The sequence below is a fragment of the Sycon ciliatum genome, chromosome 11 (genome assembly GCF_964019385.1).
Source record: "Sycon ciliatum chromosome 11, ocSycCili1.1, whole genome shotgun sequence".
NCBI classification, from domain to species: domain Eukaryota; kingdom Metazoa; phylum Porifera; class Calcarea; order Leucosolenida; family Sycettidae; genus Sycon; species Sycon ciliatum.
Genome location: NC_088653.1, coordinates 14014654 through 14030066, shown reverse-complemented (window position 1 = coordinate 14030066; position 15413 = coordinate 14014654). Strand labels below are relative to the sequence as shown.

The 15413-nt window shown below is 46.2% G+C and overlaps 1 protein-coding gene across 1 annotated transcript in view; it reads right to left on the bottom strand.

Annotated features, from left to right (window-relative positions):
• The window catches only part of LOC135827399 (uncharacterized), a 68470-nt gene that overhangs the window by 36019 nt on the left and 17038 nt on the right, over window positions 1–15413 (bottom strand). Inside the window, exons 9-15 of the mRNA XM_065339892.1 lie at window positions 14766–15077; window positions 11732–12025; window positions 9250–9570; window positions 8234–8524; window positions 6485–6766; window positions 3399–3710; window positions 683–973 (exon numbers count right to left, since the gene is read on the bottom strand). Coding sequence (XP_065195964.1) covers window positions 683–973; window positions 3399–3710; window positions 6485–6766; window positions 8234–8524; window positions 9250–9570; window positions 11732–12025; window positions 14766–15077 — 2103 coding nt within the window. The remainder of the gene's footprint in view (window positions 1–682; window positions 974–3398; window positions 3711–6484; window positions 6767–8233; window positions 8525–9249; window positions 9571–11731; window positions 12026–14765; window positions 15078–15413) is intronic.

The following is a 15413-nucleotide window of genomic DNA, read 5'->3' as shown; positions in this document are numbered from 1 at the left end:
GTGAAACGCAAATTTTTGTGAAAAATGCGTGTCGCCGACTGACCAGTAATTTCGCCTGACGGGGACGTGTTTGATTGTATCCTCGTATGACTCTGTCACAGTCGGTGATGTCGTACTGTACTGCAGTGCGCATGCTCGACCCCGTTGAAAATGTAAGCAACAGTGCCCACCCTCTTGACCAAGGATCGCACAAACCCCGAGTTTTGACAGGTCTGTACGACTCCTGGCTCTTGACCTTTGGTCGGTGTACGAGATGCTTGAACAGTTTTCGTAGGGCGAGTACTTTTTCATGTAGCACTAAATGCAGCAAGTAGGACTCGCCCATCCGCCCCTCCCCACCTGAAGCGTCGAGGAGGTAGGGGCGCTCTGGCGGGATTTTACGGTATGTGCGGGAGACACCAAAAAGTTAGGGCGCCAGTTTCCAGTGATTGGACTGTAGGCATCGGAAATCGGGGGGGGGGGGGAGAATGTACTCAGGCAAATGACAAATGTACAGTAGTGACTAAAGCCCCACTCCCACTCCGGGGTCAAATAACTACTTCAGCATGTAGAGTTCCAGGTCACAGTGGAGGCATGCATTTCAAGTTGTGCTACAGAATAATTATAAATATATTACGAGCCGCAACATGCATTACTTTGGCGAAGGTTGAAGTATTATCCTTTTTCCACTACATAGACTTACTATGAATTATGTAGCAGATAACCTTCGAGGTGGTTGCTGGCTTGCTGACCAAAGAATGCTCGGCATTGTCTGTTGTTTTCCGTGTGTATTTCGACGACGCTCCCCCGTCCTTCCAGGCAACAACCGGCCCACGTTTCTGCTGGATATGACGGAGAAAGGTCACCAGGCAGGCATCAGTGCTTTTTGCTATTCCACCATGGGCGTCTGCACACACTCTCTCTGCCATGAAGTATGGCACGTCGACGTTGAACAACTTATAATTTCGTGACGACCTTGAGCATTTAAACTCCTCTGAAACAGAAGACAACCAACAGCAACATAGTTAAGGAGGCTAGTACCAAAATCGAAAGGTAATTGCTCAGCTACCAGATTATTGTCTGTCCAAAAAAAACAATAACACTGAAAAAGGACAAACTTCAGGCTCTTCAACATCACCTCGAAAGTTTTCACTGACATGCTTGCAAGCCTTATGATTACGGGTCGAAGGGGTGTACCGGGTACCCGGGTACCCGGCCGTTAATCTCAGGTACCGTTACTACATGTAAAAGGGCACCCGTATGGATTTTGATGAACCCGTCGGTACGGAGCAACACTGCTGGGATCGTGTTTTCCAGGCGGGAGACAACTATTTACAACTCCACGCTGGATGTCTGCATTGTTGTTGCATTTTCGCACCTAGTAGATCTACTCCTGCGACTATCAGACACCAATCGATTTTCGATTCACAATGTGATATCAAAATGCCACCCGAGAACAGATGAATTAAAATGTTGATTTACCGTATTTTACCGGTTGTAAGTCGACCCCGGTTATAGGTCGACCCCCGTATCCGGAGGTCTCAATTCTGCGTTTCACCCAAAGAAGCACTACAAACCCCTCCCTGCTATTAACACATCAACAAATAATGTAAACATTCCTTGTTGGAGGTTATAACATCCCAATCCTTCAAAAGACCAATAAACTGGAAAAATGTGTACACATAGTGCACTCGTGCATGCAGTTCAGGTCATTTTTTGTAAGATTCTGATATTTCCCGGTTATAAGTCGAATCCCGGTTGTAAGTCGACCCCCACCCTTTCTCCTTCTATTTTAAGTCGTAAAAGGTCGACTTACAACCGGAAAAATACGGTATGTGAAAATTGCGCAAAAATTAAACATGGCTGCTAAAGGTACCCGTTAACCCGCCCGTTAAGAAAATCACCCGTTCCCTTTTTAAAGGTACACCCGTTTGACCCCTACAAGTTATCATCAGTTGAAAAACCAGCAAAATCAAATGAACAAGCAGGCAAGGCATTTTAAAGGTATAGTATAGGGGCGATGGAAAAAGTGCAAGAAATAAGAGCTCAAATAGCAACAAAGAATGTGTGAGCCATACACATGGAAAGAAAGGGTACAAGTGTGATGAGACCTAACTAGCGTGAAGGGTAGTGCGCCAAACCTAAACAACAAAGACCTTGAGTCTGTGGGGACTGCCCTGCTAAAATATGAATAAATAATATTAGTAATAAATGAACTAAATATTGCGACAGAGCTTTCGGCCATATTTTCAATTCATTGCATTCCCAACTCATCACAACCACGCGCTCTTCAGCCGAAGCATACAGACACCAGCAAGCACACTTCCGTTGAGAGATAATATTGCTCCACGCCTCTAGACAGCTGTTTCGCTCCCTGTCGGAGCTCATCAGTAGAGGATGATAATGATGATAATGGAGGAATGATCATTCTTATACACCAGGAATGGCGCAAATGCGCGCTTTCCACATAATATCAATGGCATATGCAAGCTGCTAAAATGGTAAAGTGTGAGAACAGCGATAAGTAATAAATGGACATAACTAAGGAGTTGGTGAAGGCCTACCTTACAGACTAAGTGTTAATTTTATCTACCTTTGCTTACATAAGTAAGCCAGATGGTAACGATCGAAAGCATACTAGTGAAAACGTTGAAGATAATGTTGAAGAGCTTGAAGTGCGGCCTTTTGCTCAGCGTTATTGCAATTCCGTCGCAGAGGAAAGGGTAACGTACAAATGGCATTTTGCTACGTGCACTACCATATTCTGTATGTTGAATTCTTTGTACAATGATCACAGCTCCCAGGCAAAGACAAAAAAATGCACACAGTGAGAGCATAGTGATGGTGAGGCTTTTTGCCCTTAGCCGACCTGAGGTCTCGACGTCACGGGAGCATAAAACGCACCGAAAAGAAAGAAGAAGAAAAAGGAGAAAGAGTGGCAGGTACAAGAAATGACTGGCTTTCTCGCAGTTTCAAAATTGCCTACTAGCAGCACTACTTTGCTGATAACAAGCCAGGCGGGTGCCCCGTATGGGTTTCTGCGTGTCCGGACCCCCCCCCCCCTTTTTCCACTCAAAATGCAGGATTTTGCTTCATTTTTGAAATTTTTTCCCGGGGGACGGCCCCCCTTGAAGGGCACCGGCGCACGCGCCTGCAAGCTGTCCAGCAGAATGATTTCCGCCAGAAAAGGACTGCACGGCAACAAGACAAAACGGCTCGCAAAAAGAGCCCGCTGCTAAACTCAATCATCTCATGCACGAGTCATGTTCACCTGTATGCCTAGTCTGCCCACTGCTAGCATGAACTTTCCTTCGCCGTGCATTCAAAACCCTCTCCGTGATGTAAACATCACTCTCCTATCTCGTAGTGGCCACAGGCCATCGTGAGAGGAAAGATTACAAACAAGCAAGGATGCTCACCTGTTTTTACATTGGTCAGGTTGGGCTCGGCTGGAGACTCAAGGAACTCGCAAACGACCTGCCGCTTGTGTGCCAGATGGACAGGATGGCCGTTGGTATCAAGGAAGCGTTTGGCATTCGCGCGATCCTTCATGGACGTCCAGGCAGAAGCAGACGACCGATCGCCGTTGGTCTTGCTCAAAAGCGATCTGGCACACGCTGTCGACCACGTCAGCTCTGCACCAATCTTTGCGCAGTGCAAAGTAGCGTCTGGATGAGTCAGAGCCACTGGGAAGTACCGCATCTTTTCGTGAAGTGATTCGCATTCTGCACCTGTTACCAAACCCAATCAGCAAAGGGAAGAAAGGAGCAAAATATTTACAGTCAATTCATTAGATACTGGCAAGTAGTGTTTTGGTGTCTCCTACACGCATGGTTGTAGATATCGTGAAAACAAGAGTACATCCTCAATTGTGTGACCTGTGCAATTATTCCTTGCCATATTTGAGGCCAACAAAGTCCAAGAACCGGGAAATAGAAATTCAGCCAGGTTTCAGCAAAATTTGGACAGGTATGCCATGGGAAAATGCATGGAGAAGCAGATCCCAAATTCAGGTTTTGGGGTTTAACGTGGGCTTTTGATCCTCAATTCGGCCCAAATTGGTGTGTTTCCAATGAATGGACTGTAGTACACCATTGCTGGTGGCTCGACGAAATTTTTCTCTGGGGCTTCAGTTTTTCCACAGGCACTCTAAAAGCATACCCAGTCGCAGATCCTGTGATGGCCACATTCCCACAAGCACGATCTTACAAGCGGTGCTAGTAGCCAATGCAGTACTGCGGAAGGATAATTTTTGTGGGTACATTTTTTAGCGTTTTCGGGGATCTGGACCAATTCACGATGAACTCTGTTAGCAAACTGAGTTTCAGAAGGATGTTGCATTGGTGTACTGAACATTTAAATGCTCGATTGGCGCGGCGACACATTAACGAAAACACCCCTTTCGCCAAAGTCGCTAAAATATCACCGTTGCTAAAATTAGCCGTTTCACAGTAACAGGTTCAGGGAGTTGTAACGGGAGAAGTCTGAAGACACAATTGATTCTCAAATCAAAGATTTGAGCCATGATGTTCGGCGGGATAAGAGAATAATGGCATGCTCGGAAGCCAAGTTCGTCCGCCACTTTTCGGAGAAAGCAGCCCTCATAATGCTGCACATCGATACCAAGAATACACAAACAAAGCGTCCTTGGATCGCCGAGAGAGCTCAGTGCGAACACAAGCAAAGATCAAGGTCTTGGATGAAGACTCCAGCTGATGAGATGTCTCTCTGCGGTGAGAAGATCTAACATGAAACTTGGCAGTTTTCGTGCTAATAATTTAAAATTGCGATGTCATCAATTTCTTCAGAATTCCCAAACTCCATTGCAGCGTATTCCTTGCACTTGAAAACACTGCCATTCCGGCAACAGGCTCTCGGCTGCACCAAATAAATAACTTTGCCAATATTTCGCCCATTGGGCATTGAGGAAGGGGAGGCCAAATTACGAAATAATTATAAAGACGAATAATGGAGGCAGATGAATGTTCTAGAACTAACACATCGTGGTGACACAATTGGCAAGGCCAGCGAACTAAACAATCATCACTTGTAAGGTGACCTAAACAAAATGAATGATGAGAAAACTCACACATACACACAGACACAATTTGGCAAGAAAACTAATACTAACACTAACACTAAAGTTTACAATCATCACCTGTAAGGTGACCTAAACAGAAGAAAGAAGACTAGTAAGACTATCACAGCACGTACAAGAACACTTTCAAGTGTGGGAATGCTAAAGGCGATCTATGTATATGACAGCGGTGTATGTGCAAAGTATGTGTATGTGCTGTGTCAGGTGGTAAAGTCCAGTGGTAGTTCGAGGAGATGGGTGTCGATTCCAGTGACGATCCGGTGACATCCAATCAGTCAATTAGGCGCCAGCCGTCATCGCAATTGACTGCTGGTTTGCGCTACCTTATCTCCATAGCTTCAAGCAGTTTCCTTGATGGTAGCGAAGCCTCCCTGCCGAGAATCTTTGCCTGGTGGAAGGGCAGAAAGTTGGAAGACTTTGAAGATTCTCGATGCAGGGTACGATAGTGGAAGCCCCAGGGAGCCTTCGCCACCATCGCCTTTGCCTCTCGGTAGCGCTCAGCGAATCGGTCCCTCACCGGCCGCTCGGTCTCACCAACGAACAATTCCGCACACAACGTGCAAGACATATAATAGACAACACCTTTGACTAAACAATGACTATCCGCCATACGCGCATCACATGCACGACACTCCATTGGTCGACCTCTCCCTCTCTTCACCTCCGATCGCTGCTTCTCACGGGGACACACAGGTACAGCACTCGACGATCGGGCCAACATATCCTTCAAAGAAGGACCAGACACAAAGACAACACGAACATGCGGACTGAACTTTCGAACACGTCGTGAGACACGAGCGGCAAGTGAGTCGTTGATGAAGGGCAGTTTGATGGCTGACTTGAATTGGTTGTGTCTGCGCTTGCTGTAACGCTGCTGTTGTTGAGATGGGTGTGTATCTTGTCTCTTCCCCTTGGCTGCTCGTCGTGCAGCGTTTATCTCGGTGCGTGGATAGTCATTTCTCTCGAGCAACTCTTCAATTATGGACATGCTCCTGTCTTCCGCTTCCGGTGTTGACGAGTTGACAAGGTGAAGAGAGGGAGAGGTCGACCAATGGAGTGTCGTGCATGTGATGCGAGTATGGTGGATAGTCAGCGATTGCGACAAAATGGCACAAACCTGACAAGGAGTACTGAGACATTCAACAACCTGACATGTAGCTCCAACACTTGTCCGAGGCGCGAACCAGCAACCTTCTAACTTGGAAGGTTCAGATTTGGAAAAGTCCAAGAGAGGAAGGAGTTTTGTGCAATTTTGTCGCACTCGCTGACTGTATATGATCTGGTTACGTTGGTGGACAGTTAATCATAACTCGTAACATTTTGTCCTTTTCCTTTCTTCATCCTAACTATATTGGCTCACCCTCCGAGTCATTAATTTCGTCAGAATTTTCCTGCCAGATTACTTACCCGAAGCAAATTCGCAGACAACTTCGTTTGTTGGAGCTGGGTGAGCTGTTAGGTCGTATAGCTTTTCGTCGCTAGCGTATCGGCCTGCTCCCTTCCAGTGCCACAGCCAGGCCACGGGCGTGATCTGTTTGCCGGCGGTCTTCAAGAATCCTTGGACGCATCGCGTTTTCCGTGGAATCCTACCACCTAGTGAGCGGCAGTGAGATATTGCTTCACTGTATGTGACCCTCATCGGAAGATACTGAATATCTACTGTCTGGAAGGTAGGACATCTAAACTTCTCTGTGAAGTACAAGGGGGAAAGCAGACAGATGACCACGTGCACACACATATACACATACACACACACAAGGGCACGTACACATGCAAATGCGTGCAACACACACATACACACACACACACACACACACACACATACACACACACACACACACACACACAAGCACGCACACACACACACACACACACACACACACACACACACACACACACACACACGCACGCACACACACACACACACACACGCACACACACACACGCACACGCACACACACACACGCACACACACACACACACACACACACGCACACACACACACACACATGCTTGCACACACACAAACACACAGACAAAGACACAGACAGACACCGACACACGCACACACACACACACACACAGACACAGACACACACACACACACACACACACAGATACACACACAGTCACTCATGCACAAATACCATTGGACCATTGGATGCCCATCGCCGGAGGCGATGATAGCGATGCTATAGCAGAAGCCATAGCAAATTGTGCTGGGATTGCACCATTCATCAGCTTGCAAGGCTGAAGAATTGACCGCCACTATTCCGCCTGGTCTACACCACACAGCTATGAAGTGGCTTTTTCTGGCCAGTGAATCCCTACTTTTCGGTCTTTTCGTCTATTTTTCCCACACACACATCACACCACATACTCCGGCATGCACTGGCTGTTGGTAACCACCCAGGAGAATGAAAGAAAAGCCAGGAAGAGTGTGAGAAAGAGAAGAAAGATGTGTGTGACCATATTCTTCGGGAATCGAACCCGCAACCTAGCGATATGCACAAACACACACATACACACACACGCACGCGTGCACACATCCAAGAACACAATAGTACAAGCCACCTAAATGAGACGATCCATCACCACTTGAAATGTCTACTTTCCTACTTCATATATTTACATCTTACATATTTCTACCTTCACAGTAATGAAGGAAAAAAATAAAAAACGGACACAGAAGCCACCAACTAAACCAGATGTTGACCAGTCAGACATGCACAATGTAGCACGAAACTGACAAGGAGTACTGAGACATTACACGGCATGACACGGCATGACACGGCATGACACAGCATGACACTTTTGCCCACAATTGACTTGTTACAGATTTTTTCCTTGGGTCAACATCGAAAGTCGATGGAAACAGAAGCAAGAAGAATTGCTGGTAACGGCTAGACGAGCTGACTGTGCTAGTGCGCCAGATCAACCTCAGCCGACAGACCATCTCATCTTAGTCACTTACCAGGCGCATACCCCCTCCCCCACACACTCCCCCCCCCCCCCTCCCCCCACCCAAAAAAGTTCGACCTAAGTCCAGCATGCACATAATGACCATGAATAGCATGCACCAGCCATCCTACACACAGGCGGCCGTGCACCTCCCCCCCCCCCCCCCGAAGGTGGAGCAGCGACGCCCCGGCTTACCGTGAGGTTTCTCGCAGAGGAGTCTGAATCGCGTCACAGGCGAAAGCAAGGAGTGCACTTTGCCGTCCGTAGTCGTCGCCTGGTACCTGGACGAACTGCCGCCGTATATCCAGGCAACGGTTGGAGCACCGAGAAAACTCTTAGTCCACGCCAGCAGAGCAGGAAGGCAGCTATCGCCGTGGGCCACCATGCCACCGGCTAGGTTTTGGCACACACGCCGCCCGGTGAAGTACTGGAAGTCCTTTTTGAAGAACATGATTGTTTTCGTTGAGTTCGGGCACTTGAACAAATCTGAAACAGTCAAAAGCAGAAGAGTTTACAGGATTAAATTCATTTCGGATATTGTGCCAGTAGTCGGTAGTCTTCTCCATTTTTACAATGAAATTCATGCATGACTATGAAATTCATGCATGTCGATGAAATTCATGCATGACAATGAAATTCATGCATGTCGATGACGACATTTCTACAGTAACTGATGGTGTTAATGCAGGAGTGAAGAATTAAATTCAATCAATTAAATGTCGCATGAGATATTGTCGAGATATTGTACAAGCAATTTCCACTTTCTAGAAGAACAGAACCCTGAGCAAACACCCTGAGCAGAAAACAGATCCTGCATCGAGCATGCACCGCACATGGATGGAGCATGCTTTGAGAATGCAATGAACATTTATAGAGAGTGCTGATAGCATGCACTGAGCATGCATTGAGCATGCATCGTGTGTACACTGAGGATAAAAATGGGTTTAGAGTGGATTGGAGTCACACCATAAAAGACATGAGGGGCTGACCTTGATCGTCGCTTATTTGTCGGTAAAAGGAATTTTAAAACGCAAAGCGCTGTGCACGCTTCCAGACCAAAATTGACATCACCATCGTGATAGCTTATGAACATTCTACGACCCCTACACCCTTGCCTCTAGTCCTGTTGCGACGTGAAAAGTCAAAACTCGGGCTATTGAAAAGTATAGACCCCAACAAGGCCTAAAGGCCCACACAAATATAAAACTAACATCCAAATGGAGCCTTTTGTTTAGTTGTTGGTTGCTTGGGGACGCGGCAAATAGGCTTGCGTTTGATGACAGGGTTGGCATTCTTGCTAACGTGATCGCCATTTGTATCGACGTGCATGCCTTCATCTACAATGGACGTCCAGGCAGGAAAGTCAGCGGCATGCTGGCCATGGATTTTCCTCAGGAACGTCTGTGCGCACTGGCTGTCAGATAGCAGGTCGCCCTCAACGCTTCTGCAGCGCAGAAGAGCGTCGTCAAATGTCAAGTCCTGTGGGAAGTACTGTATCTTGGTAGAGGGATGGTAACCGCAATCTCCTTCTCCTGTAGCACAGAAATGGAACGAGACAAATTGCCATATCAAAATTCCAAAAACAGGCTGCTGGGGAGCCAAGGAATTTTCCCTGGATGCCCTTAATCTTCCACTCACAAATCCATATGTAAAGACCTGAGGTGCAAAACACGTTAGACAGCAAATTTGAAAAAAAAATCAGATTTTCAGCTCAGAGTACTCAAAAGATCTAGCGAAATTAAACATTCAAAATCCGACTAGAACCATCTTAGACTAGAACTATGGATTTAGATAAAGACTGCACACAACATGAACTCTTTTATGGTCACTATCCGAAAATAATGAAAATGATTTGAGGGATTTTGCATTCCAGGTCTTCATGTAAATCAAGCATATCCAGTGTTATAGGCCATTCACAAGACGTGTAAACACCAGGCGCTTGCCCCGTATGGGTCCCTGGGTGCCCGGAACCCCACCCCCCCCCACTTTTTCGCTCAAAATGCAGGATTTTTTGCTTCATTTTTTGAAATTTTTCACGGGGGACGCCCCCCGAACCCCACCCCCCTTTAAAGGGGAAGTATACCCTAAAATCAATTTTTCACCAGTTGTAGTCTTCTGGGTGCTGAGTCGAATGGTCTTGGTCCGAGGAAGCTGCGACGCTCCCTTCCTACTTGAATCCCAATCGAACTCGCGCACTTCCACCGAAACTGGGTGACTGCGCCCTACTAGATGGGGATTTGTATGCAAAATGTCACTAAAAGCGCCATTTCGTTCTTATAAAAGCACGGATGACCGCGATTGGCCCATATGTTGTAGTCTTTTGGACGCTGAGTCGACTGGTTTTGGTCCGAAAAGGTTGCGATGCAGCGTTCCTCCTTTATTCCCAATCGAACATGGTTGAACAAGCGGTCACGTGCTCCTGCGTACACCAGTCACCTGGTCACCGTGCCTGCAGGGTACAACTTACTAGCCTGTTTGACCTTTTTTGGGTGCAGTCCTGTCACTCGAGTTGAACTCGAGTTGAACCTTGGTGTGAAAGTTGTCACCTGCTGGCGCGGTGACCAGGTGATTTGGGCACCCAGGAGCACGTGACCGCTTGTTCAACCATGTTCGATTGGGAATAAAGGAGGAACGCTGCATCGCAGCCTTTTCGGACCAAAACCAGTCGACTCAGCGTCCAAAAGACTACAACATATGGGCCAATCGCGGTCATCCGTGCTTTTATAAGAACGAAATGGCGCTTTTAGTGACATTTTGCATACAAATCCCCATCTAGTAGGGCGCAGTCACCCAGTTTCGGTGGAAGTGCGCGAGTTCGATTGGGATTCAAGTAGGAAGGGAGCGTCGCAGCTTCCTCGGACCAAGACCATTCGACTCAGCACCCAGAAGACTACAACTGGTGAAAATTTGATTTTAGGGTATACTTCCCCTTTAAGGGCACCGGTGCTCGTGCCTGAACATATGCACGCGTGTAACAAAGATAACACTGGAAAACCGTGATCCCGTTCACACGGCGGTGCTGGGCATACCTTGCGCACGTCAATGTATCCATAGCGACCTGCTGAATAAGCCTGGGGGCTTTAAATTTTGAATTTTACTTTCTCGAAGCAGTGCATTTCGTACACACTTTCAACACCCGACACTTTTGCCCGCGTGCAAAGTACTATCGTGAGCAAAAAGGGCCTCGGCCAAGATAAAGAATATCAGTTGCATGGGTGTGTCCAAGTCTATCGCATCCGAGTAAATATCCTTGGGACTGGTACGATAAAAGGTGAGTTTGTCCATCGTGTGGATGGCCTATTAAGCCTTACCCTCCCATTCAATGCATTGTTTTGGGGGTACTTTTCAACATTGCGGTAAAGAATCAATCATATCTCTGCAACCACTAGACTTTATTGTACAATAATGGGTGCTATTCTAACTCTGGTCCTCTCCGCGGGTTTGTCACAGAGGTCTGCGTTTGTGATCACCATCTGTGGGACAGTCAGTGCTAGGTTCGCTGTGACTGTCAGATGCTGAACCAAATGATTTATCATCAGGTTCTTTACCTTCAGCAAATTGAGCCCTCTGAGGATGGTTTTCTTAATGAACTTCACACAGTAAAATTGTCATTAGTGTTGCGAAATTGTATTACGAGTATGATTTACGAATGTGAACAATTTGCTATTTCATTATCCTAGGGCGTACACTCACCATGGGTGAGCTGGCAGATAACCTTGGATGTGAATGGTGCGGACCTGCTGAGAAGAGAATGCTCCACATTATCCGTTGTCTTCCGTCCGTATTTAGATGACGCGCCGCCGGCCATCCAAGCAACAATTGGCCCGTGCTTCCGGTGTATTTCACCGAGGGAAGCCCAGAGGCAAGGATCGCTGATGGCCGCTATGCCACCACTGGCTTGTGCACACACGTGTTCTGCCGTGAAATATGACGCATCAGTGTCGAAGAACCTCAGAATGCGGTTCGCTGACGGACATTTGTACTCCTCTGAAACAACCGAAAACCGAGTGGTCACATGATAAATTGAACTTCAATTTAGATATTTTGGAAGCAAGTTCTTTCCGATTACGAAGGAAACTGCGTTAGAGAGTCCTGAGAATGCACTGAACATGCATTCAGAATTATAATGAGCATGGCTTATGCATAACTGAAGCATTATAATGAGCATCCATTGGGCATACATCGAGCATGATAATTCAGTGTATCTGCACTCATTCGGCATAACATGATCATGCACTGAGCCCGCATTGAGTGTGCATTGAGTGCAAGTGGCATTCTTCATCAATCAATCCTATATTCGATGTACTTGTAACCTTTTGAGCCCGGGCCCATTGAAAACCTCTGCCACACGCCATAAAAATTTTAAATTCCCTCTATTTGAGCAAACTTTATTTCAAACGATTCTTTCATGTATCCTGAGACTGTTTTTGTTTTGGACGAAATACAACAAAGATTTTTTTTAGTTTTTGTTTTGGAAATACAACAGAGATTTTTTTAGTTTTTGTTTTGGAAATACAACAAAGATTTTTTTTTAGTTTTAGTTTTGGAAATACAACAAAGATTTTTTTAGTTTTTGTTTTGGAAATACAACAAAGATTTTTTTTAGTTTTTGTTTTGGAAATACAAAAAAGATTACAAAGGTTTTGACCGTTTTCAGAAAGGTAGTTTTACGCGAAATTGGTATTTTGAAATGTATGCACGCGCATGTGACTCCAGTTCAAACTTACTGAGTGACTCGCATTTTTTACTGTACTCGAACATCCTAGGAGTCCTCTGTGCAGCGGTACAGCTCGATGCCACGCCACGGAAGAAACGCAGAACCGATGTTGTTCCATACTGACTCGTGACGTTCTAGAACATCCACGCGTGTCACAGTGGCAGTGGTCATGACGTGTCACGACGTGTCAGAATGTCACGCGTGCTCAAAGGGTTAAGAACCACCAATTTCCACCGTTTTAAAATCGCCTCCTAACTAGGGGCGCGTTTGGTTGGTACGAACTAGAACAGGATTCACCAGAACAGCGCGTTTGGTTGGGACTGCACCTGTTCTGGGTCGGCCAGAACATGTTCTGCTTGCTCCGGCCTCGAGGCCGGAGCAGACCGAGCAGTTTCACTTTTTCACAGTGAAACCTGGCGGGAACATCGATTTTGTTCCCAAATGATCACGTGCATACGCTTTTGAGTTAGACTCGTCGTACCGTACAAAGTGACCATGGTGATCCATACACATTTTGAAGAATGCACCAAGTTTGGCACATTTTTCCACAAAAATATGCTCTGTTTCTGGAGTAGCGTTTGGTTGGCATGAGGCTGCTCCATGTGCACCAGCTGTTCGATCCTGTTCTAGATCGTACCAACCAAACGCACCCCTAGGAGTATGTAGCCATTGGCGACGCGGCATAACAGACTATCCCAAGTGTTGAGAATCTAACAGGGCGCAAATTAGGGAGTTCTAAGGTGAGAAACATCCATCGTCAACTCAAGAAATATCACTGGTGTGTAATTCTATCAGCGTCTGTACTAGCCTAATTTGTGTGTACAGAAAGATAGTATAAGGCCAAACTAAAGAAGGTGTGTGGTTCGACTCACCCGACCGACCGTACAATTTCAGCCCGACCGTAACTTTTTTTCGGCGGGCTGTCGTGTGACTGACGTACGTGGACTGAACACGTCCACGTCTACGTGCTGTGCGGCGTGAGTCTGCGGACGCAGGCGGCTCCTTTTGCAAGTTTTGGACTTGACTTGTAGTTGTACTGCAGTGCAGTGCAGTGAGTGGTACGACTGCTGCCTTGTGCTGGTAGTAGAGTCTACTCGATACGCGTATACAGTGTATTTACATGTACTAAAAAATATATTTAAAAAAAAAAAATCCGCCCGCCCGCCCGTAAAAAAAATGTCCATGTTAGTCGAACCACACACCTTCTTTAGTTTGGCCTAATTGGGTTGAAATTGTTCAAGTAACGTGTCGTGTTTAGTGCGGCCAAGCTTGGCCGTTAATGTTCTAGGTGTAATGTACTGCTGTTATGTGTTATCACGTTGTCTTTCCTTCTTTTCTCCTTTGTTCATTTCTCGCTTTGATTGTTAAAATTCACACTGGTAAATCTCACTGTTGTTGCTCTTAGTGTTATTTCTCTAACTTAGATTTTCTATAATAGTTCAATTTTTGTTTCAGTGTCCTTTAGTACAACGACGATTCCTGATGAGTGTTGTACGAAAACTTGTTTGAATCCATATTTTTTTCCCTACACCATTTCTTCATATTTTCATCGTTTTATTGCACATCGTCTCCACAGTTTTTACATTGCATGAATAAAGTACACAAATGTCGGTTCAGCTAGTTTTATCAAGAGTACATAAACAAGAGTGTGCAACTCCAGCTATGGGGTCTGCGACGGCAGAACTTCACATCACGTGATGAACCCGTGCACTCTAGTGCATGATAGATACTGGGTTGTACGCAGCCCAGCTTTGGGTACAACTCTCTTGTGGTCACTTTGCACTGTTTGCCAGCATAACCTTTTGAACCATGTCACGTGATGTAAAGTTCTGCCGTCGCAGCACAGCATAGAGGTTGTGCAGGCAGTTGCACACTCTTGTTTATGTACTCTTGGTTTTATTGATTGCGGTTATCAAATTATTGTCTCCTCGCCGTGTTTTTAAAGAAAAAAGAAACAAAAGAATGCCCGGCAACAAGAGAACAAAGCTCACAACAGTACAGGAAACTTACCGGTCTTTAGAGTGGCCAGGTCTGGCGTGACGTGCTGCCCAGAGAACACACAAATAACCGGACGCTTGAGGTTTGGATCGAGAGACTTGCGGCTGGTATCGAGGAAATGTTTGGGATTTTTCGGATCCTTAACGAATGTCCAAGCAGTAATGGTCAGATTCTCCGTGTTTACGTCATCCAAGAAAGACTTAGCACAGGCAATTGACCGTGCGAGCTCTGCACCGACTAGTACGCATTTCAACGTGGCATCAGCATGTGAAACAGGCGTTGAAAAGTATTTCATCGTTGTCTTAACCGCTCCGCATTCGTCAGCTGTAGCACAACGGACAAGCAAAGAGAAGAGAATAGCGAAATAATCAAAATTGTGTTGTGCCACCGGACACACCCTACTCAAATTGGTTAAATAGCCCCCCCCCCCCCCTCCATGCAAATCAGACTTGTACAATGCCTTGTACGTGTAGTGTTAACTACATGAACACAATGGTAGCGTAGACCAGTGATGCTGAAAAGCAGGGTGCGCTCGACGTGATAGTGCACATGCCTACATGAGCTGCGATCGCACTGAGCTAAAATGGACAGGCATTCCATAGGTAAAAAAAACAAAGGTCATTTCAAGATGGAGGTGATTCCGCAGCCAGCGTAATCAAA